Source organism: Pundamilia nyererei, unplaced genomic scaffold (assembly GCF_000239375.1).
Source record: "Pundamilia nyererei isolate P.nyererei 1_Seehausen unplaced genomic scaffold, PunNye1.0 scaffold00104, whole genome shotgun sequence".
In the NCBI taxonomy this organism is placed as follows: Eukaryota; Metazoa; Chordata; class Actinopteri; order Cichliformes; family Cichlidae; genus Pundamilia; species Pundamilia nyererei.
This window is the reverse complement of record NW_005187505.1, coordinates 1,637,769-1,659,798: the sequence shown is the minus strand read 5'-3', so window position 1 is coordinate 1,659,798 and position 22,030 is coordinate 1,637,769. Positions and strand designations below refer to the sequence as shown.

Here is a 22,030-nt window from a genome sequence, read left to right as displayed (position 1 = left end):
GCCTCGAATGTGATGCATGCTGTGAAAATGTCAGGCTGTCAAAAATATTTTTTAGGTAAGCAGGATAGATGTTTTAATCATTTTTGTTTGGGTGAGCCACAGGGTATAGAGGTGTAAGTGGATATCTTTTGCTGTGTTGTGTTTCCACACCTCAGGAACTTTCCCTGGGGACTGAAAACCTTTGAAAGAACTCTGTGTTTCTCCACAAAAAAAAGTTCTCAGGAAAGTATTTTAGCTCCCAAAACTTACAGAAACCTACTGGTGCTGTGTTGCTCTTCGTCTCTGTTCGTGTGTTTCCTTTTAGGGGTCGCCATAGCAGATCATCTGCCTCCATCTTGCCCTATACTTAGCATCCTCTTCTGTCACACTAGCCCTCTGAATGCAGTCCTTAACTGCATCCATGAACTTCCTCTTTTCTTGGCACTCAGGAAGTAGAAAGGTTGGTGGTTCACTTCCCAGCACCGCTAGTCTGCATGCCGAATTATCCCTGGACAACATACTACCCATACATAATACCCAGATGCATCCATTGAAGTGTGAATGTTAAACAAAGTGTTTGGGTATAGAATGTGTGTGATTGGCTGAATTAACCTTGTAGTTAAGAAAATGTGCTCAACATGCTTTGAGTGCTGAGTTAGAGTAGAAAAGCACGATATAAGAACCATTCCACTTACCATCCTGCCTGGCAGCTCCATCTTCAACATCCTTTCTCTGCACAAGTCCAAAGCACCTCAGCCCTGCCTCTCCTCTAACTGTGTCTCTGGACCGCTCACCCTGAGCCGTCCCGCTGATATATTCATTTCAAATCTTGTCCCGTCTGTTAACTCTCAATGAAAGCTTGAACATCTTCAGCTCCACCTCCTGTCTTTCTGTCAGTGCCACTGTCTCAAACTGTACGTCGCAGGTCTCTCTACTATCCTTCCACACCCACCGTCACAAATCCCCCCTTGACACTTGTCTCCACCCACTCCACCCTGTCTGCACTCTCTTCCTCACCCCTCTTGTGCGCTGTCCTTTTGCACTGGTGGTGGGTTATTTGAACATTTATAATTTGAACATTCATAATTTCACTTGTTGCTGTCACACAGACACATCTGCCTGTGCTTTGAACCCTGCAGACTGTACATAACAGTAGACGCAACTTCTGTTTCTGAAAAGTGAAACTAATGTGGACGTGCTTGGAAACTTAAGAGAGAGCCTCCATGTTTCTCTGGGTTTATACGCATGCAGGGAGCAGGTTAATAAGGATGACAGAAAAAAAAGAAAAAACAGAACTGGATATTAGTGCAGGCACACTAAGGCTCATGTAACACCTCAGCAAACACATTTGAAATGAGTTTTACAGTTTCAGTTGCTAGTTTCAGCCATTAAATAAAACACGGTGTTCGTTTTGTACATCATGGTGTATTTGGAGTCAAATAGATGATAAAGCATGGAATTAAAACCTTTGTCTTATGTTGTCTGCAGACCAAAGCAAAGTTTTAATTACATACAGTGTCTACTGCAAAGCAAAGATACAATCGGCCCAACTTCATTCACAATAGTGAGTACACATCATTCTCCCCAGCTTCAGAGAGGAGCACAAAGTGTGAAGAAGTTGGTGCTCTAGCAATTTGACCTAGATGATTTTATCAGGGAAGTCATAAAAAATACATTGTAAGTACATAAGTACATCCACACTTACTTGATTGCAGCTTTTGTACTTTGAAAGGAAGTATATCTTTCTTTCCTATTGCATCAGATATTAATGGGTTGAAAATGAGTGTGAGTAATGTTAGGTGAAACAGTTTAGCGTGTGGCGTCTGGAGTAGCATGCAGTATCCTCAAAATATATCCAGCTTTTGTAAGTCAAAGTGCTCCGGTCAAGGTTTCAGAAGGGTTTTTTCCACATATAGCAGACCACTGAGATCTGAAGGATGAAGAAAACCTTGGAGATTTTAGTAAAGCTCTGAATCAGCTGTTGGAAAATTTCTCATCTCACGTGGAAATACAAGCACCCGTGTTTTAGTGATGGAAGTAATTATTGAGAAATCTTTGCTTTATAAATCTTTGATTTCACGGCTGAAAGCGGCACAGCCACTTCTGATTTCCTGTATGGCTTGTTTAATGCTGAGGTCCAATTATAATGTCTCTTTTCATTTGAGTTTTGAATTTACTGGCTGTGCCTGGATCGCCGCCAGCGAGCTCTGGCTCCTGCTGTAAACAGCCAGGTTTAAACACTCCACTCAAGCTGACATGGTTCAGTAGCTGTGTCGAGCCCTAATCGACGTGCAGTCCAGTAGAGCTTGTAAACGACCCTTACTGCATCCTCCTGGTTCAGACTGAAATTCTGATATTGGCTGATTGTCAGTATTGGTTTAATATTCAAAGCGAAAAGAAGAATATTATCGGAATCTATTATGATTACATGCGATCAGCTGTTTTTATCATCCAACTTTGTAATAATTCTGCGTTTCTGTTCAATTATTTATTTATTTTGCACAGAAAAGTTAACTTCTGTTTTTCACAACATACTAAATGACATAAAACATTAGAGCATTAGAAGAGTATCAGCACGGATCTTGAAACACCAAATGGTGCATACTCTCATCTCTTAGTCCGATTAAAAGTTTGCAGGGTGTAACGGTCAGCAGAACTGAAGAGAAATCAAATGGGGTTGACTGGTCAAAAGGGGATGTCTCATCACACTATTGTAGCTGTTCTCTATTGTGCCGTCGTTGTCTCCAAACGATGACAGCAGTCACTCTCAGACATGTTGGGAAAGGTGTTTAAATAACTGCCATCTGATTTATAAATGCTAACACGTTAAAATCAGTTACCAGGTGGGTCAACCTGAATCCCCCCCTGTAAGGTGTAATACTTAAAAAAAATAAATCATTGGCAGTGAGTGCTGTTACCCGCTGTCAGTGATGGGTTTTGAACCCTGCAGAGAGTGGCTAACTTGTCACTGATGAGTGAGGTTGCCAGTTCAGAGGCCACAGGGGTTGTGTTATGTGTTCCGCCAAAGATCCCCCAACACCCTCCCCCTCCTGCACTCATGTATATATCTTTCTACGTAGCACTCATAAGTCTTATTCTCATGTATATATCTCATGTATATCTCATGCACATATCTTTCTTTCTACATAGCACTTTAATTCTTATTGTTTGCACTGAAGCACCGCAGCAATTTCCTAATGTTGTAAACCTCAACATCTGGCAATAAACCCCATTCTGATTCTGATTCCTTTGCTCCATCATAATTTGCTAACTTAATCCCCCCCCCCCCCCCCCCCCCCCCCCCCCCCCCCCCCCCTCTCAACCAACTGCAGCCTCCTCCCTTTGAAACCTGCTGGAAGCGGGAAGCGGCTCTGTCTGCCTGCACCTGTTTCGATTAGTAGCAGAGGGAACTTTATTATATACTAGATCAAATTCACATCTCAGAAAGATACAGAGCTACTTTTGTCCTGATCCATGCCAGTGTGTCATGTTTCAACATTCCCCCAAGATCTTCTAGAGCTACGTTGTGATGTGAAAAAACGGGTTCAGGGATTCAGATGAGCTGCAGAAGCTTCCGTCTGAAGCAATTAGGGTCAACAGCCTGTGTTTGGAGTTGATGGGGATTGTGGACACTTGTAAAACCACATGTAAGGTTTTCTTTTCTGCTGACCTTGCGAACCCAGACCTTGCAGTGATCTGGTAAAGATGCAGTGGTAAGGATTGGTGGCTCTCAGTCTCTGTAGGAAATGCAGGCATTGTATTGTCTGTAGGGGGGAGCTGGTGATGGCAGACCAATTGAGATCTTTGGGGATGTGCGTGCCAACATATTTACTTCTATCTCTCTGAACGTCTTGTGAGATGATTCACATTATTCCAACGATGAACAGCTGACTGTAATGTAAGACTTGCTGCAGGACCCTAGCCAAGGTTATGTGACTGGTGTCATGTAAACATGAACATGAATGCAGCTTTTTCATGCTCAGTCTTGTTGTTCACATGTCATAGAGTCACACGGTGCATTTTGATGAGATGTGCTGAATGTAAACAGAATTTTGCTTGTTTACAAGAAAACACCACGGGGCACCATTACCTCTGGATGTAAAGTCATTTTGGCGAAGAGGTTCCCGCTCCCGCCCAGTCTTTCATGTTCATTCACACAGGTGTGTAACCCATGCGAAGTCCTCTGTTAATGTAGTTTTCCCTCTGGCTTTAATGAGGGGGTGTGTCTGATTTTGTCATTTGCATAGCGGGCCTGCAGATTTGAATATTTTGCCATTTTCCTTTTGCTCCCTCAGAAGACGAGACATTTCTGCCACCAGCTCTACCCTCCTCCCCCGCTCAAGACATGATCCGATTTGGTTTTAGAGTACCTGTCTGCATTCATTTGCATGTTAACGACCATCAAATATGTATGATACAAGCATCATATTTATACCACGTGCACTTCCTATAGAGTAGGCTCATTACCTTGTGAAGCAGCTTGTGCATCCATTTACATATTCTTCATGGGAAATATGAGGCATTTTAGCAACCCCTTATTTGTAAAGTGGTCCAATAAGCCCAGGCTCTGGTTGGCACTAAAATGCCAAATTTAAATGGGACCTAATATATTCTTGGACTCTACTAGAGTAGCTTTGCTTGATTAACTGTTTAAATAATACTGGGCTTTGGTACTGTCCGCAGCTCCATCCACTGTCAGACGAAGCGGTTTGAGGTCCTTTCCTTTTAGCTGCTCAATCGATGTAGAAAGCCAACCTCCTTGTGGCTAGGCAAAATTGTTGGTTGGCTGGTGATTGGTCACCAAGATGTTGAGCATGCAGCACCCAAAAGCTCCTGGGCAATCACTTTCAATAGCGTGGTGACTGCACGGGTTGCGGTTCGAGATTAGGGAGGGTTTGCAAATAATCTCCATCTTATTTATAAATGCTGGCAGATTCCCAACACATTACAATCAGTCTGTGCAGTCGGTACTGATGAGTGCAACTCATCTGCAGTCTGCTTCATGGAAAAATTGGGACTTTACTCAAATGGAAGTATTGTGCAAGATTTCCGAGTGCTAATGTAATTTTGTGGTTAAATTACTGTCCTGATCGCAAATGGTCACGCTGCAGTCTCCAGCCACTATATTCCCTTGTGTGACTATAGCACTAGCAAACTTTGTTCTGATTGGCTGCCCCTCACAAACAGATTTGCAGTTGGAAGTGTATGAAAAAACTATGTAGAACATTTTCCAAAACTCTAAGTGTGTGTGTGTGTCTGCCTGTATGACCGGGGGGAAAAAGAGAAAATATAATAAGTTCCTTAAACTTCTGTAAGATTATTCTTGCCCTTTGTGCAAACAGCATGTATAAAGAGATAAAATAAAATAAAAACATTTACATGGACGGATGAAAATGATAGAAATAATTGTGTTGTCTGTTACCTGTTGTGTGCATTTTTACTGAAACACGAGCTGAACTTAAGCAAATTCTCTGCCAGTGAGAATGAAGACACGAAGGCGGACTTTGTTCTCGTATTTATGCCGGGAGACTGATGTTCACCCACCAACTTAAAAGGGAGGACTGTTTCTGCACAGATGCTGGGCTTGCCTGCTGCTGTGTGATTTCTGATGTAATCTTCCCCACTGAGCTGGATTGATTCTGTTATTCCTTCAGTGGGTGGGCTAACAGGCCTGCCAGGCAAGTCTTTGCCGTTAATGGAGCATAGTTGTGTGGTGGAGTCGGGGAGAGCCCATAGGAGCTGTCATACTTTAGTTCAATGTAGGTTAACGCTGCTCACAGAGGCAACACAACGCCACACGGACTCTTTTGATCAGTGCCCCATGAAAGGGTTTTCATACAGGACAGTAAAACAGTTACATTACACCACATATCCAGAACTCTTGTGGTTTGGCTAAAACTTTGTGCCTCACTCATGAATTTTTCATGAATCCTTGTGTTTCTTTGTATCCTGTTAGAAACTGGCTCAGCTATTACTTCCAGTTGTATCGGTCTGGGAAACTCACTCACGCCACCTGCAGGCCAAGCTGGCAAACCGGTTCCAGGTTACAATGGTAAGAAATGACCTCTTTGTATTCAGTGTGTTACCCCCACGATTACAGCGTGAGGGATATCAGGGCAAAAGTGTTCTTAGTCTTCTGATTGTAATTCCCTGTCTTACGTTTAAGCTTTTTGCGCTTCCAGTTTGCCAGCGGGGGGCTAGAACCACCTCTGAATTTGAAATGCACTCTTTTCCCTTTCCTCTAGTCACAGTGATCGATGATAACATGCAGGAGGTGAAGCCAAGAAGTCTGGGAAATATTGTGGTGAGGTAAGCCAGGTGCATATGTTCACAGCAACGTGAGTGGCTTAGTTATCGCTTCATCTTTCTTTCTTCTGGGCCTCTTGGACACGGACATTAAAGATATTATATATTTGCTCTTTGTACACAAGTGAAATGTGGACTTTGAATCTTTTAGTCATTAAGGGTAATTATTCCCTTTTGAAAAACAAGCATATGACTATAAATAGCACTCACTTCTATTGCTGGAGTTGGGAAGGCAGGGTGTACATGCGCGTCTTCATGAAAGAGAGTTACCTGTGTTAAGTGGACTTCATCAGGAAGCTATGACTCGCTTTGCAGGCGTATCTTCCAGACTTCTACCTGTCTGTTATCACTTCACTCCTTTGTTCTTTGTAATTGCTGGTATTGACTCAGTGCTAACGGGGATTTCCAAGGACTCCATGCTACAGTGCATCCTGAGATAATGATAGGCAGAGCTACACTCAGACAGGAACAGCTGTGCTATTGTACTTGCTTGTTGTATCCAGAAAGTCTGTGCCAGCCAAAACTCAAACAGCTTCATAAAGTTGTGTGAATATTTACAGAGTAAGCTTACAGGCAGGAGGGAGAGTCTGTGAAATGTGTGATGTGGCTAAGAGATGTGTTACAGCTCTTAGCCACCAAAAACATGAACAGATTAAATAAACAAAGTGGCTGCAGGTTTCTTTTTAGCCTTTTTAACCCCCCTTTTTTCGTCAATAACAATTTAAAAGTAGCTTAATAGAATATATTAATCAGATTTAGACTATGTCTTCGAAGAATCAGGCCTTTAGATTTAGAACTCACATGAGTTGACATGGAATGCACTCTCACTGCTCACTATATTAGGTACACCTTGTATTACTGGGTTGTACCCCCCCGTCTGCATTAAAAACTGCCCTAACTCTTCATTCTTCATGGCATCGATTCAGTAATGTCCTGGAAACATTCCTCAGAGATTTTAGTCCATATTGGTACGATAGCATCTCACAGTTGCTGCTGATTTGTTGGCTGCACATCCATATATCCCATTCCAACAGATACTAAAAGTGCTCTATCGTACTGAGATCTGGTGACTGTGGAGGCCATTTGAGTACATTGAACTTATTGTCATGCATACAAAATCAGTTTGAGATAATTTAAGCTTTGTGATGCAGCACGTTATCCTGCATCAGCCATCAGAAAATGGTTAGACTGTCGCGATAATGGGACGGACACAGTCGGCATAAGTACTCAGGTAGGCTGTGACATTTAAATAATGCTCAAATGGTACTAAAGGGTTCAAAGCGTGCCAAGAAAAGATCCCTAACATCATTACACCATCAGCGTCGACCTGAATCATTGATACAAAACAGGATGGATCCACGCTTTTGTGCTTGTTGTTTAAACTAAATTTCCAGCCATCCATCTAAATGTTGCAGCAGAGCCATGTTGGCAGCAACAACCATGCCACATTCAAAGCCACTTTTCTTCACTATTTTGAGACTCGCTTTGAATTTCGGCAGATTGTGCTGACCATGTCTGCATGCCTAAATCCTCTGAGTTTCTACTATGTGATTGGCTGACTTACTGTTTTTTAAAATGTTATTAAAAATCTGTAAAATGTAAATTCTTTAGACACCATAATGGAATTTGTTTGTTACAGGATTGTTGCATAAATTGAAATGTTCTGCTTGTAGTGAATAAACCCATGCAGAGGGTTGTTTAGTTTAAAACCTGGGAAATTGGGCCATTTGCTCAAGAACCGGGTCTTTCCTGTCTCCTTTTAAACAAACGCTGAGTTTTATTGTAGGACGAGCCCTTTACTGCCCTTTAACGTTGGATACACTGACTCTGAGTTTAAACAATAAATCATTAATTTATCTAGGTAATTTATCTGTGTTGCTATATAGAAGCTGTCATGAATCAGACTTTTTCATACAATTATCTGAATTAATTTTGTACTTCTTCTTTAAGATTGCCTTTACCACCTGGGGCAGCATTGTCTTTATGGCAGAATCAAGATCTGTTCAAGAAACTCTACTTCACAAAGTTTCCAGTAAGCTGTTTCATAATTACTTTAGAAATTCTCGCTGGTCATCGAGTCATTGGGATTAATTTATATGTGACTGTCGGTATAGTGCAAAAGACTATTTCCCTTTTTTATGTGTTCTTGCTATATTTAAATAGTCAAATTAGTCACAAAAGAGCGGAATAATAAAGACAATAAAGAATTCGCCTTCAGCACCCCTGACTAATTCAGTGATTCTTGAACCTTTTCCAGGATTAATCATTTAAAAAGCTTAAAAAGATTTAAAACCTGTATTTATTTGAACAGTTTAAGCAAAACACCCACCCAAACTCCACAGTGAATTTTAGTAAAACAAAAAAGTCAGTTGTTTGTTTAAAAAATTATTATCCACACCCCAGCTGCAGAGGCTTTGTGGACCACAGTTTGACAAGCTGAAATAATATAGGAAGAGGTGTCCCTCTAGTGTTAGACATGTTGCATTGCAGATCAACTTTAGGTATTTGTAGCCCTTAAACGTGAGTGATGTTTAAACTGTCTGGATGAATTGACTTTAAGCTGCTCTTTTAATCTGATCCAAATGTGACTTAAGGGATTCTACGACACCATGGATGCTGGTTTTATGGATGAGGAGGGCTTCCTTTACGTCATGTCCCGGTCTGATGATGTCATCAACGTGGCAGGCCACAGGCTCTCTGCTGGAGCACTGGAGGAGGTATCAGAGCAGTTACAGGTGTTGATGAAGAGGATGCGAATGTTTCTCTGAGGGTTATAATTTGTGTTTTTTTTAACAGTCAGTGCTGCAGCACGCTGCAGTGGGAGACTGTGCTGTGGTAGGGCAAGAAGACTCTCTGAAGGGTCATGTTCCTTTGGCTCTGTGTGTGCTCAAGAATGGTGAGGAATACTCACTGGGTGTCATAATTTTGCAAGGAATTTAGGGCATAAAATAAAACTACCCGGCGGTATTAACGTTTTATGCTTTGCGCTACACGTCTCAGGTGTGCAGAAAACGGAAGAGGAGATCGTGAATGAGATCGTGAAACTTGTGAGAGACACCGTCGGTCCAGTGGCTGCCTTTAAGAAAGTGCTCTTTGTCCGCGGGTTGCCAAAGACACGTTCTGGAAAGATTCCTCGCTCCTCTTTATCCAATCTGGTCAATGGCAAGCCCTACAAGGTAAGACTCAGCTGTTAAGGACACATGTAGTGCATTATTATCATTAAACACAAGTAGATGCTGGAGGATAAAATCTCTGAATGAAATTTTTTTTTTGCTTTTGCAAAGGCTTTACAGCAACTCTGGAGATGGTAATGCTAATTTTGCTACTTAGAATTTGAGCGACGATGGTGCATTAGTAAACCACACACTCACTCAAAACAAAATTGTGGCTCTTTTGAGTTTTCAGTCTCAGTAGTCTCCAGGAGAGAATAACTTGAGAATACCTCCTCATATGGTGGATTTGTCAACAGATTTTTCAGCTGCACAAAACGTTTCAGTGTGACAAGGATTTCTGCATTGATTCCTCAGAAAACATTCTGTTTGTTGTTGTTTTCATGCATTGTGCCTTCACTGGGCAGGAGGAAGAACACACGGCGCCCACTCTCTCGCTGTGAATTTTCTGGACTATTACTTGTGCTATTTATCACCATCAAAGTTGTGCTTTGGACTAGAAACCTGGCAGCTTCAAGACCATTAATATCAAAATAATAATATCAAAAATGTCTTCAAAGGGGGGAAAAAACTGAGGACTAAGTGGGTGTATTGCAAAGATCAGACCAAGAAGAGAGCGTGCATCTGAAAAAGGTAGAAAAAAGAACACAAGGGTAACAGCAAAAGACCCGCAGGAATCTTTAACTTGCTAAAAATACTCATTAATGTGCCCATCATAAGGAAATGTCTACTGACTTATCAAAATAAAAGCAAAAACTCCAAAAATAAATATATTAAAAGAAAAAAGAATAAATGAACCACTTAAAAGGTAGTTTCAAAATTCTTATGCGTTTTTTTTTTCCACAGATCTCTCCAACTATTGAGGACCCGGAGGTGTTTAAAGACATCGAGAAGCAAATAGAGAGAGCGTTCAGACACGGTGCAGCCTGAGTTCATCAGTGGGATGCCAACTGGACAGTCTGAGCAGTTTCTGGCAACACAAAAGTCACTCCATTAATAATAAGTGTGCAAAAATGCTCATGCTACGCACAAAGTGCTGCAAATGTGAGCACAATTTCTCAGTGAAATAAGAAACTTTTCTTGTTTTCTAAATTAAGAAAAGGTAGACATTGATGTCTAGCCTTTGGAAACCAGTCCAGATCCACACAAGTGGATTCATATTTCTATTTTGAATGGATCATACAGTTAGATCTAGAAATAATTGAATAATCATTTTTATGATTCTGGCTATCAGTCATGAAACAAAAGTAATGCAACTAAAGTGCAGACCTGTGTGTTTAATGCAAGGGAGTGAACAAAAACGTCATATGAAGCATTTAGCATTTGTTAATGTAGTCACTTTATGTTACTAACAAAGGCTAAATCCAAATGAATGAACAGCTTTAGCTGGAACGGCGTGTTGTTTGTTCTCGTTTTGATTTTTGGATACATTTTGGCTGCCGAGTTGGCATTTTGTGGTGCTTTTTCTCACAAAGGCATCACAAAAAGGGGAGCAATACCATAAAAGGGGGAAATATTTTTTACTACAGAACAAAAAGTAAATGACACACACACAAAACAACAGCTTGTAAACAAGCCCCCTATACTGCTACTATATGTGTATGTAATTTTTTTTTTAAAGTCCGTCCAATTAACGCACTTTCAGGCTGTGAGATCGAACTGAATGACTAACCCTGTGTTATCAGAATCAAATTATTAACATTTTGATGAATGTTATTATAGTTAAAACTACAACTAGAGGTGAAAAAGTTGACTGAAATTCAAAGCTAGACTTTTGAAAAAATAAAAGCTGAAATGATTGTGAACAAAAACATACAAATTTTCCTAAATCTTGCCCCGAGGATATGCCCTCCATACAAATTTAACACTGAAACTAATAGAAACTAACCTAAAACTAAACATTTTCAAACAATACAAATTAAATGAGAAAACCCAAACTAACTGGAAATCAAAAACAATTCATGCAAAACAGGGTTACATTACAGAATAAAGGTGCCATATTCATTATAACATAAAATTGTTCTGCCCTTTGTATATGTATTGAAAACAACATAATAATAATGTGAATGCAAAGTATGGCTTTGTTATTCATGAAAAATAATGAAGACTCATTGACAGTATTTTCCTTTTTTTTGTTGTTTTATTGACAATGAAAATTTGTTTGCTCACCACTGTTTCGACCAAAGTACAAGAAGTAGTAAATAAAAAAAATAAAATAAAATAAAGGGGGGGGGGGGGACAGGACACAAAATAAAGCGATTTGTTGTTCGTGCAAATCGAAGAAATTAAAATGAAAAATTAAAAGCTTTTAAGACTTGATTTTGAGTCGTCCGTCGGAAATAACTAAAAGACAGATAACAGGGCAGCACGGCAGGTCACCCTGTGAAAACTGACTGAAAACAAAGCGTCAACGATTACACCAAATGTAAGTCACAGCAAGCAACAGGGTTTTTTTTTGTTTGTTTGTTTTGTCATTAAGTCACCTCACTTCAACATGGTCATATACACTCTACACACACTATGAGCTAAAGCAGTCTGTCTTTCAGTTATTTCATCTGTTTGTCTGAAAGGAGGGAGGAGGGGGGGAGAAGGCCAGCTCGGCTAAAAGTGTAGTTGTCCTTTTTGTGTAAATGCATCGCCTGACGAAACATACAGTACAACAAGTGACATGTTCTATGTATGACGCACTGCCTCTTCTTTTTTCCCCCCTTTGATCTCTGAGAGGAAGTTTTGTGCGACTTCAGAGAGCATCGGCGTCTCTTTTATTTTGTCCTTGGCTACTAAATAGTCCGTTGAGTTGATGCGTTTTTGTTTTTTATTTGTTTTTTGTTTTTTTTTTAAAGAAAGTGCTTGTCATGTTTTTCCTGCGTGTCGACACATCCCCTCAAAATGCTTTTTTAAAAAATGAGTCCATAAGAAAGGATCACGTAGTTGCTAGAATGGGGACTAGAAGTTGTTTTTTTCCCCACCACTAGAGGGTGTGTTTTGCCACAACATCCAGTCTCTTCCTCTCACTTTATGGTGCAGCACAGGATCATCATCGTCATAATTATCATTATCATCATCATCAGCAGCAGCACAATGAAAAAATAAAACCATATGTACAAAATGATCTAGAGGGATGGGGTAATATGTTAAGAGCAGCATATAGTAATCTATGGTCCACTAAATGAGGTGGCAGAGATGGTTTTTTTTTGTTTGTTTGTTTTGCACAAACTGAATATCTTTTTATACATGTGTTTGTGTGTGTGCATATATATATATTTATGTGTGTGCATATATATATATATATGTATATATTAAAAATGGCATATTTATATTAATTTACAGATAACCTACACATCTCCTGTAGAAGAAATACACAGTACATTATGCTTTGACAAGTAACTGTACATGTAAAAGGTAGAAATGGGGCAGCCTGCAGGACAGTTTAGCACCGGCGTCTGGTGCCCACATTATAGGGGACGAAAAGGGGTTGTGGATGTGGGGGTGGTGTTAGAGAGGAGAGCAGGGCTTCTTGGCAGTGCGTGTCAGAATGGTTCACTCCTCAGCAGGTTTCACCCGTCCAGCAGCTCCACTAATTAGTCTCCTTTCAGAACTGCACCTTAAGGGGAAACAGTGAGTAAATTTTAATGAGAGAGCACTTAGTTATTTCTACCCCATTTTTCGATGTTTCGAGATGAACCTTTGACCTTTCTTGTAGGTATCAGCTAAACAAGATGGATAAAGATGCTTTCAGATATATTTAGTGGCATCCTTATTTTAATGAATCAGCCTTTAAAAGAACTTTCAAAGGGACCTCTTAAAATCCCCCATATTTTCTGTTAAAATTGTAGATTCTTATATTAAATATAGCCAATTTTTCATGAAATGAGTGTATGAAAGTAATCCCTGTGAGGCAAAAATTCATACTTCAGAGTGATCTAAATGCTCAATTTCAGATGGGGATAACAGATTAGAAAAACTAATGAGGTCAACTCAGGCACAGGAGCCCCAGGGGTATTTTCAGGTTTTTTCCAATTGGGAACAGATGAGAATTAATGGCAAGGCAAGGATTGCCCACAGGAAATCAGAATATTTGATCACCAATAAATACAGCGTAGGCTCATGTGCAGCCTGCTTTCTCCCTCTGGGGAAACCCTTGACAAGCCCCTCCTACAAATTCTGTAAAAAATTCTGTTTGACTATGTTCTCATTGGCTGCCCCTTGCAAACTAAAGGGGATAGGAGTTGAAGTCCAGCAAATAGAAATATGAAGCTAGAGCAGACTAGATTCACCACAGTGGACTGAGTCAGGTGCCCAAGATGCAGTTTTTTTTCCTCCCACGTTCTAACTGGCATACATATATAACCTGTATACAAAGAACCAGCACAAAAGTCCAATGACTGGGAATTTGGCTCTTGTTAATAAAACACGAGGCTCCCTGGAAACATAGTTTTCAGCTTTAAGAGGTAAATATTGATCATCTGGTACCGGCAGTTTCATAGAGCCTGATCTTATTTTATGCAGCCCCATTTACATATGTGACATAGCTGAGGTAACTAAGTTATGCATAATGATTAATTACTTCCCTGTCTGCTTAATGGATGGTGTTAAAGTCTTCTTCTACACATTTTTTTTATGCACTCAGTTTATTGACAGGCTTCATTGCGTTCTTTCAGCTCAGCCACACAACTTCAACAACAGTGTTTTGGGCTGTAAGCTGTTCTAAAGTGCGGCTCAGCGCACAGCAGAGCCATAACTGAACACAGCAGCAGATAATGACAGGTCTGCTGCTGTATAGCGCCTATAAAACTCTTCACTCCCATCGGATGTTTTCATGCTTTACTGCTTTGCAACTTCAAACTGAGGAGGTTTAATGTTGCTACTAAACAAATCCCCCCAAAAAGTAAGTAGGTAAATATTTGATCAAGTTTTGCACCTTCAGTAAATACTGCTCCTGAAATGCAGAAGCCTGCAAAGGTATGCAAATGTCTTACTGTATCGTTCTGGTACAGTATCCCCAGTTTCTGAAATGCTCTGAACTTTGCATCATTTACTTTTTTTTGCTGTGTAGGAGTATAACAAGCTGGTGAGAGCATTAGAAACTGCCTGCACAATGATCTTATTATAGTTATAACACAGCACCTTTTCCCTCATTGATTCAACCCCCTCTGCTGTGCTCTACCTTTCCCTACACACTTATTTCACTTTAACCTTAGTCCTTATTGCATGACTGAAATGCCTGAACTGGTACAGCCACAACAATAAAACCACCTTCCTAATCTTACAACAAATCTGCTCTGACCTGTCAGGTCATGGACAGTTGACCTTTGGGGATGTCCTGTTGTGGCTGGTAGTAAAATGTTTGAGTCCTTGGGGTTATTGAATCAGGCTTGTTTTGGAACATCCTGCTCAGTTTGCTTGGTCTTACAGCAGTGTAGAGACAAAGGTTTGCAACCGCATTGCAAAAAGATGATCAGTGTTACTTCTCTGCTGTTAATGTTGTGGCTGATCAGTGTAAATGCACTGATGACAGCCTATGTCACAGAGGTGATTCAAGAAGACACAAGTTCAAATATTAGGACGTTGTTTCGTTAGTAAACATTTAGCTGAGGTCTTGTAAAGTTTTATGATTACCGACTCATTTCAACAATTTAACTGTTTTTAAGGACTCTCTCTTGTTTTTTTAGTAAAACATAATTATGTTTAATGTCTCATTGTTTGGGAAACTGGAATCTTAAAAATTGTTTTTCAGCTTTTAGCATCTGGTTGCTAGTTAAATTGTGAGGGAACGTCTCTGTGGTGCAGATGCAGAAAGACTGCACAGTGAGATGGCATCCCAAATCAAAGAAAATACTTCAGAGAAATTACAGTTTTTCATTGCACCTGGCAGGACAAAGAAAACAGTTGGATAGGAGAGTAGGGCAAGCTCACTTTGTAATCTGTGAAGTCTGGATAAGTTTCATAAGGCCTTCTACGGCAGCCGTGAACAGTCATAATCATGTAAATGAACTTTGTTAACTAATTTCTGTGTTAGACGCTCCTTGTTTATCTGAAAAGCTGATTTTTAAAGCTTTGACCATAACTGACTCATCTTTTTTGGACAGACATTAAAGGGGAGACATCAGGATGGGACCACAGCTCCCTGCATGCCCTGCTGTCTCCTATCACCTTATCACAGCTACCTGGCCAAAACACCGCAGAGCCTCGCCAAGCCGACCAGACAAATATGCTTATCTTGGGGGGGAAATATGGACCTCGTCTCTTTCATCCAGTATCTGTTTTAAGTGCTTCTGAGGAAAGCTGTGCATTAAACAGGGCGAGATTCTGTGTTGTGTTACATACAGTGTACAGTTTAAGGTCCCTCTCTTCCTCCTCTCAGCAGGAGTAGGTTCTCACCGTGGAGCTATCCAGTCGCTGCACCGCAGATGGTCCAACTGTAGGGGAGACAGTAAGGGGGGAATTATCATGAAGTCTGAATATTTAGGTTCCTACTGTGCAAGATGGATCCAGAGGGAAAGGAAACATTATTTCTACTTCCTTACCACCCCAAACCACAAGGTTAGAGATTCTCAACAGGGAAAAGAAACATTTTTCTGAGTAGCATGTTCCTGCAGTAGAGGAGGCTGCAGTTTCAGGACTGCATCTAAGGGGAAATATTTCTTTTACCTAAGAACTACCTACCAAACGATTACCAAGGACAAGGTTTCTAGAACGCGCTGTGAGCACTGACAGTAACACTTTTTTTGTTTGTATTTCATCCAAATATGACAAAGGAATGTTGATACAATCAGTGTCTATCTAGGTATTTAGAGTCTCCACATTTAATTTGAGAGCTGAAGAAGTCTCTTGGATGAGATGTGAAGTGTCTTTAAAGAAGTTCAGTCCCTTTCTTTCCAAGCTTCTTAATCTATCAGCTTTATTAAATCTAATATTAAAGCAAACATTTTGCAGTTTAACTCAAGTTTATAGTTGTGTAATCAAAATCTAAAGTTCACATTTCAGGACATAATTTAACCAACATAGAAGTGACTTAAACCTGCACTTTATCTAATGGCCACCAGGGGGCTGTCAACCATTCCTGTTGCCCATTTGTATTAGGGTTTTGCAGATACGTGACCAATAACCACATGAGGTTAACCTGTCCAGCATTTTAGACATGCCACACTTTTGATGACAATGTAGAATCGAGTGAGTAAGGGCCCAGTCACACGGGCGTAAGTCGCACCGGCTGTGAAGGAAAAATGGTTTGTGACGCACTTTTTCTTTTAGTTTTACCACTACTGTGGTACTGTGTTAGCGACTGTTTGCAGAAAACCAATGAAAGCTACAGGCAGCCCTCGCCATCAAAAACAATCACTAGGAAGTTTCTGCTGCAGCAACTTCTTTGCAACTGATTTCACCCAGTAACTCCCAGGAACCCAGCTAAGGTTGTATCACATCCAAAGTGGTGGACAACTTTTGGAGTCACGTGAGAAACTTCAAAAAAACATGCACAGAGTACCGTTCATGTTGTATTCCAGTCTATTTTACCATGTTGTTTTGTCTCTGCATCCCTTCACATATGTGGGCGAGATCCAGCCATAGCATCTGATTCTATCTTTACTTCTACCTGACAATGAGGTAATTGTGCAAAGCTGCATAACATGCAAGAACTGCAAGACAGAAAGTACTGTATGAAAATGCAAAGTGATTGGTTGCTCTTTTGAGGTCATCCAATTCAGTAGGTGGGAGAGTCAAACAAACTTTGATCATGGTAGTGGTCACTGTGGGCCTGAAACTTTATAGTCTCCTCTATTGCAGGAGCATTGTCTTCCTTTTTCCACACAATGGCAGTTACTTGTAGTGACACCATCATAGAAGTAGTCATGGATCACTCAAAGGAAATTCCTGTTTTGAGTGGACATCACCAGCGACTAGATATCAGTGAGCTGTGGACATCACAGATCAGGGGACAGAGTGAGTAGAGACAGAGGAACACACGAAGGCTGTTTCTGTGTTATTGGGAACACCTTGTTAGAAGAGAACGCTGGCCAAAAATCAGTATATTTTGAGGAGTTCCCATCGTGTATTACTGCATGGCATAATTGATAATGATTTCCTTTAAAGGATAATTCTGGTTTATTGTGATCTTGAGTTATATAGTGTGCATATAGGATATAGTACAGTCTTAATGAGCAGATTGAGTTTACTCATTTTTAGTAGGACCTGAAATACCTAAACTTTCTTTGACTTAACCATTATGGATGGGCAGAAATTTGTATAAGTATAGCCGAATAGTTTTAATATTTACAAGAGCTCAAAATACTCAAAAGTTGAACTCATTTTCCTAATGAAGGCTGTCACGGATAGCTGAAAGTGACAACTAACTGTTGTTTTAATTGCTGAGATATGGGAATGTGGCAACAAAAGGTAGTTCAGAGCAGTGTGGTGATCACACAGGTTTTAAACTGATCCCCTAACAGCCCAAAACCTTTCAAGATAAAACAAACAATTGCTCATTCATTAGGTAGTTTAATAAGTAGTTTTACAGTAGAGAGTTTACTTTAACCAACCTGTGCTCAGTGTCTGAACTGTGGTAAACTGTGGAAGGTCTTTCAGTTCAGCTCTGTCCTTTTTTAGCATCTACGTCAATCTCTGTGGTTTAAGGTTTAAATTGTGTCCCAGTTTATGCTTTCAGATCTCACTCTCTTAAATACAGGGTTTGTCATCAAATTGGCAGACTTCCATTATTTTTTTATTGAGGTTCAACTTTCTGTGTAGTGCAAGAAGAGTAGTCTAATGCTCCCAAATCTCAGCAATTTCTTTAGCAAGAACAATATTGCCATTTTAAAAAACAAAACCCAAACTACCCAAATTTCACAAACCAGCATTGCCCTTTAATATTAAGACTGTTTTAGCCAGAGTCCTCTTTAACAGTAAAGGGTTGAGGAATCGCACAAACTGTCAGTTTTAGTTTGAAAAACATTCAAGATGTACTGTTCACCTATGTAAACCTCCTGATTCAGGCCAACTTACATAGCACCGCTCAGCCACTTTTTGTTTTGCTGCTTCATTACTTCAAGGGTTAAACCAACAAGCATGGGTCCTAATCCATAACTTGACCCCTAGTTTGTTTTTAACTACCAGGGTGAAAGGCCATCTATTTTGCAGCTCTGCAAAACAATACCCTTGGAGTTGGATATTAAAGAGAGCTAATTATAGAAAGAGAAAAGAGAGGCGAGGGTGAGAGACCACAAAGAAAAGGAGAGATACAGCAGGACAGTGGTTGGCAGAGACCATGTAAAGAGGAGGGAATATATGTAGACTAATACTACAAATAATAATATTAACACACGCAGGGCCAACAAGCCCAGGACCTTCAGATGGGCTGACCTTGAAACCAATCCAAATACATGTCGTCAGGACTGTCATCCAGCGCCTCATAGAGGACTGCAGAGCAGCCGTCACAGAGTCAGAGAGAACAAGAGACACAGTCAGAATGCTCCTCACACACAGCAGGGGCAGGAACTCCTGCTCCCAGGTGAGATGCTTTCATCTCCCTGTTCAACAGGCAGACATAACCTATGTTTTGTTTGAAAGCCAGGCTTGAGAAATGAAGTGCACTTACCCTCGGGGGGCAGTCTTCTGGAGTGACCGGATGTTGCGGTGAGACGGAAGCCAGCAGGAAGTGTTTCTGCTGATCCAGGCATCATACTGATACCATGGATGTCCCGGGGAGGGAACTGCCTCCGCCACGATGGGCCTCGGAAGTCTTTGTCATCGCACTGAGTGACAGAATGATAGAGAGCTTGTTTTTAGACAGAAAAGTTAAATAATTGAGGTGAGAGAAGAAAGTTTCAAGAGTAGTCTTTGACTACTATCCCAAGTCCAAACGGCTCTCGCTCTCACCACCTGGTTCAGGCCTTAAGACCGGTTTGTGGCTCTCCTTTCCCTCCTGGCAACCTGCGGGACTATTGTCCTTTCAAAGTGAAGTTACACCTTTGTTAAACATGTTGATTGCAGTGGTACTTCTATTCAGTAAGTAGTTGATGACTTGTTTAAAGGCAAGTTGGCATCTTCCATACAGACTATGGGTGACAGCAGCAATCTGCTAAGCAACCACAGGGAAGGTTTATGGTCCGGCACCCCCTTTACTACTGATTTCACCTAGCAACAGCCAGCAACCGGTCGGGGCTGCCGAGTGGTTTGTTAACATATCATTCCATAGCAACAAGAGGCTACCAGGGGATCCCCAACTTGTCTATAGGCCTGTGCAACTGAGGCCTAATAACACTGATAAGCTTAATGCTTCAACATAAGTGAAAACAAAACATCCTGGCAGAGCTCATTACTTTTAAAGGGTAACATGACATGTAGGATTTTGGATTTTCTTTTACAAACTAACTTCACAATTTGTAAGAGTATTCGTTATATTTAACTATCTAATAAAGTTGATAGAATGTGACTGTTAGAAATCCTTTTAAAGGCTTAGTTTTCACATTTCACCTCACAGTGGTGTGATGCCTTGTGGGTGATAGTTACTTCTTACCTCATCCAGTCTTCTGTCAGTGCCCAGCGCCAGCAGATTATTGTACTCTCGCTCCAGAATCTGACGTGCCTGAGGGGAAGAGGAAGGAGAACAAAAAAAAAAAAAAAAAAAGACAACACATTCAGAAGGCCAGCTATTCTTAGCTGCATGGTAGCCGAGGCAGCTGACACATTACGTTATTCGTGGATTTTACCCGAGTATAGAGATGAGATAAGCAGTGAAAATTCACAGGGAAACTTGCCAGGGTGACAGTTGGCAAATCTGCATGCTCTGATTTAGATTCCACCGGCTTTTGAAGGCTGATACCAACATTCCTCTATTTTTGGACTGAAGCTGGCGACTGATGATATTTCTGCCCATAATTTACACCTTTAATTATTTTTTTTTTCAATGTCTATGCCAAAAAAAGAGCTCCAAAAAATATCTCAATCGCAATAAAGATTTTCTGTTTCCAGCTGGAAAAACATTAGACCAACTTAATGTTGTTGTTAGTGCACAGTCAAATCTGCCAAAGAAAATTGACTAGACTGCACAGTGCAGCTGCAGTAGTACCTGAGTGTTTTGTGTGGGGATCTGGAGGAGCAGTGCCAGGCTGCTGTAGTCAAAGTTGTCATCCAGGGCAACCAGAGCTCCATGCACACCGCTTTCCAGCAGGATGTTGGCGTAGTCCCTCAGGCCTATGCTCTGCACCCAGCGGATGACCCGCTCATTACTCCACACCAGAACGTCTGCAGAGACAAGTATGGACTTCAAATGTTTTCACATATGTTTGGTTTATTACAACATTTTTGTACCTGAAAAAGTGTCAACTGAACTTGCACATTTTACCAGATTTAAAATACTTTTAGACTACATGTTAGTCTGGAAATTTCTGATAGAGTAAGATTTCACACACAGTTCATACAAAGCGGAAATAAGAACAACTGTTAGTTATTCATTTTATGTTTTAAAGGAACTGTCACAGAAATACAGTTCTGTTTTCATGCAGGAACTCAAGACAAATCATGGAGGAAATTTTCAGCCTTGGCGAAGATGCGCACTCTCAAACTGCTCGTGTCTTGGATGTACTTGCCTCTCATTTCATGCTGGCTTTGCTCCCTGCGTCTCTCCAGCTCCTTCCTGTCATAGTTGAGCTTCTTTAGACACATGATCCCGTACTGTAAACTTGTTCTGATTTCAGGAAAACAAAGTTAAAAAGAAACGGATGCCCTCTCAGCTTAGCACCTCCCAAAAAGCCTTTTAAAGTATGAGTTACTAGAGCCAGATCAAACATTTTGTACATATATTATAAGTATGATGCAAGTCTACTACCTGTGGAAGCTGTCCACCATTTTAAGGTGCACCCTCAAGTCCTTCTTGGTGAGGTGGTCCAGCATACGGGCATCCACGAGGCACTCCATGAAGTAGCTGCGGTACTGAGGTAGTCCTAGACTGGGCAACCACTCGTTCCCTATCCACTCATGGTTCATGTCACCATAGGCAAGAGTCTAATAGAAAACACATTTAACACGATGTTTAACATAACTCGCCAAACCAATTGCACGTTTTCACTCTGTCTGTAAGAGACAACAGGCTTTCCACCCACCTGTGCCCAGCTGCCCTCTTCAGACTCCGACTTCTGGCTCAAACACAGGGGAAAGAAAATGAGAGAAAATGAAGACCAATTGTCACTTTTAGAACAATAACAAATCCTTAAAGTGCATCCAAATCAAACTGATAGTGCATGAGGAGATCCTGAGGGGAAACACAAATTTCAGCAGCAGCTGTTATACACCTTATGGCTTATGATGTTTTTTGTTTTTCATACCCAATCAAAAGTAGACCCTGTCAAAATTGGCATTTGCTGTAGTGTTCCAGCAATTTCGATAGCTGAAGGAAGGTGCTTTTATTTATTTTTTAACTTAATTTACCTTAAATTGCATGTAAGTGGATGACAATGGAGACTCTCAATTAAAATAATGGGACAATCTGAATCCAGTTAATTATGATACAATATGGTAATAAAATAAATCAAACAAAAAACCTCCCAAAACTTACCCATCATTTTATAACGAACACTCTG

General features: G+C 40.7%; 2 protein-coding genes across 9 annotated transcripts in view; one reads left to right on the top strand and one right to left on the bottom strand.

Annotated features, from left to right (window-relative positions):
• The window catches only part of acss3 (acyl-CoA synthetase short chain family member 3), a 51,081-nt gene extending 40,229 nt beyond the window's left edge, over positions 1-10,852 (top strand). Inside the window, exons 10-16 of the mRNA XM_005740853.1 lie at positions 5,936-6,031; positions 6,225-6,288; positions 8,236-8,317; positions 8,880-9,002; positions 9,082-9,181; positions 9,286-9,461; positions 10,302-10,852. Coding sequence (XP_005740910.1) covers positions 5,936-6,031; positions 6,225-6,288; positions 8,236-8,317; positions 8,880-9,002; positions 9,082-9,181; positions 9,286-9,461; positions 10,302-10,385 — 725 coding nt within the window. The 3' untranslated portion in view covers positions 10,386-10,852. The remainder of the gene's footprint in view (positions 1-5,935; positions 6,032-6,224; positions 6,289-8,235; positions 8,318-8,879; positions 9,003-9,081; positions 9,182-9,285; positions 9,462-10,301) is intronic.
• A 1,884-nt stretch (positions 10,853-12,736) lies between these two features.
• Positions 12,737-22,030, bottom strand: part of ppfia2 (PTPRF interacting protein alpha 2) — a 177,193-nt gene continuing 167,899 nt past the window's right edge. For 4 of the 8 annotated variants that reach the window (XM_005740846.1, XM_005740850.1, XM_005740847.1 and 1 more), the window contains 7 exons: positions 21,554-21,586; positions 21,280-21,455; positions 21,041-21,138; positions 20,521-20,696; positions 19,969-20,037; positions 19,048-19,204; positions 17,652-18,869 (listed from right to left, as the gene is read on the bottom strand). In XM_005740846.1, coding sequence (XP_005740903.1) covers positions 18,799-18,869; positions 19,048-19,204; positions 19,969-20,037; positions 20,521-20,696; positions 21,041-21,138; positions 21,280-21,455; positions 21,554-21,586 — 780 coding nt within the window. In that variant the 3' untranslated portion in view covers positions 17,652-18,798. Of the gene's footprint in view, positions 13,060-15,782; positions 15,875-17,651; positions 18,870-19,047; positions 19,205-19,968; positions 20,038-20,520; positions 20,697-21,040; positions 21,139-21,279; positions 21,456-21,553; positions 21,587-22,030 lie in introns of those variants that run through there. The other 4 variants (XM_005740848.1, XM_013912873.1, XM_013912874.1 and 1 more) reach the window with 2 other exon arrangements.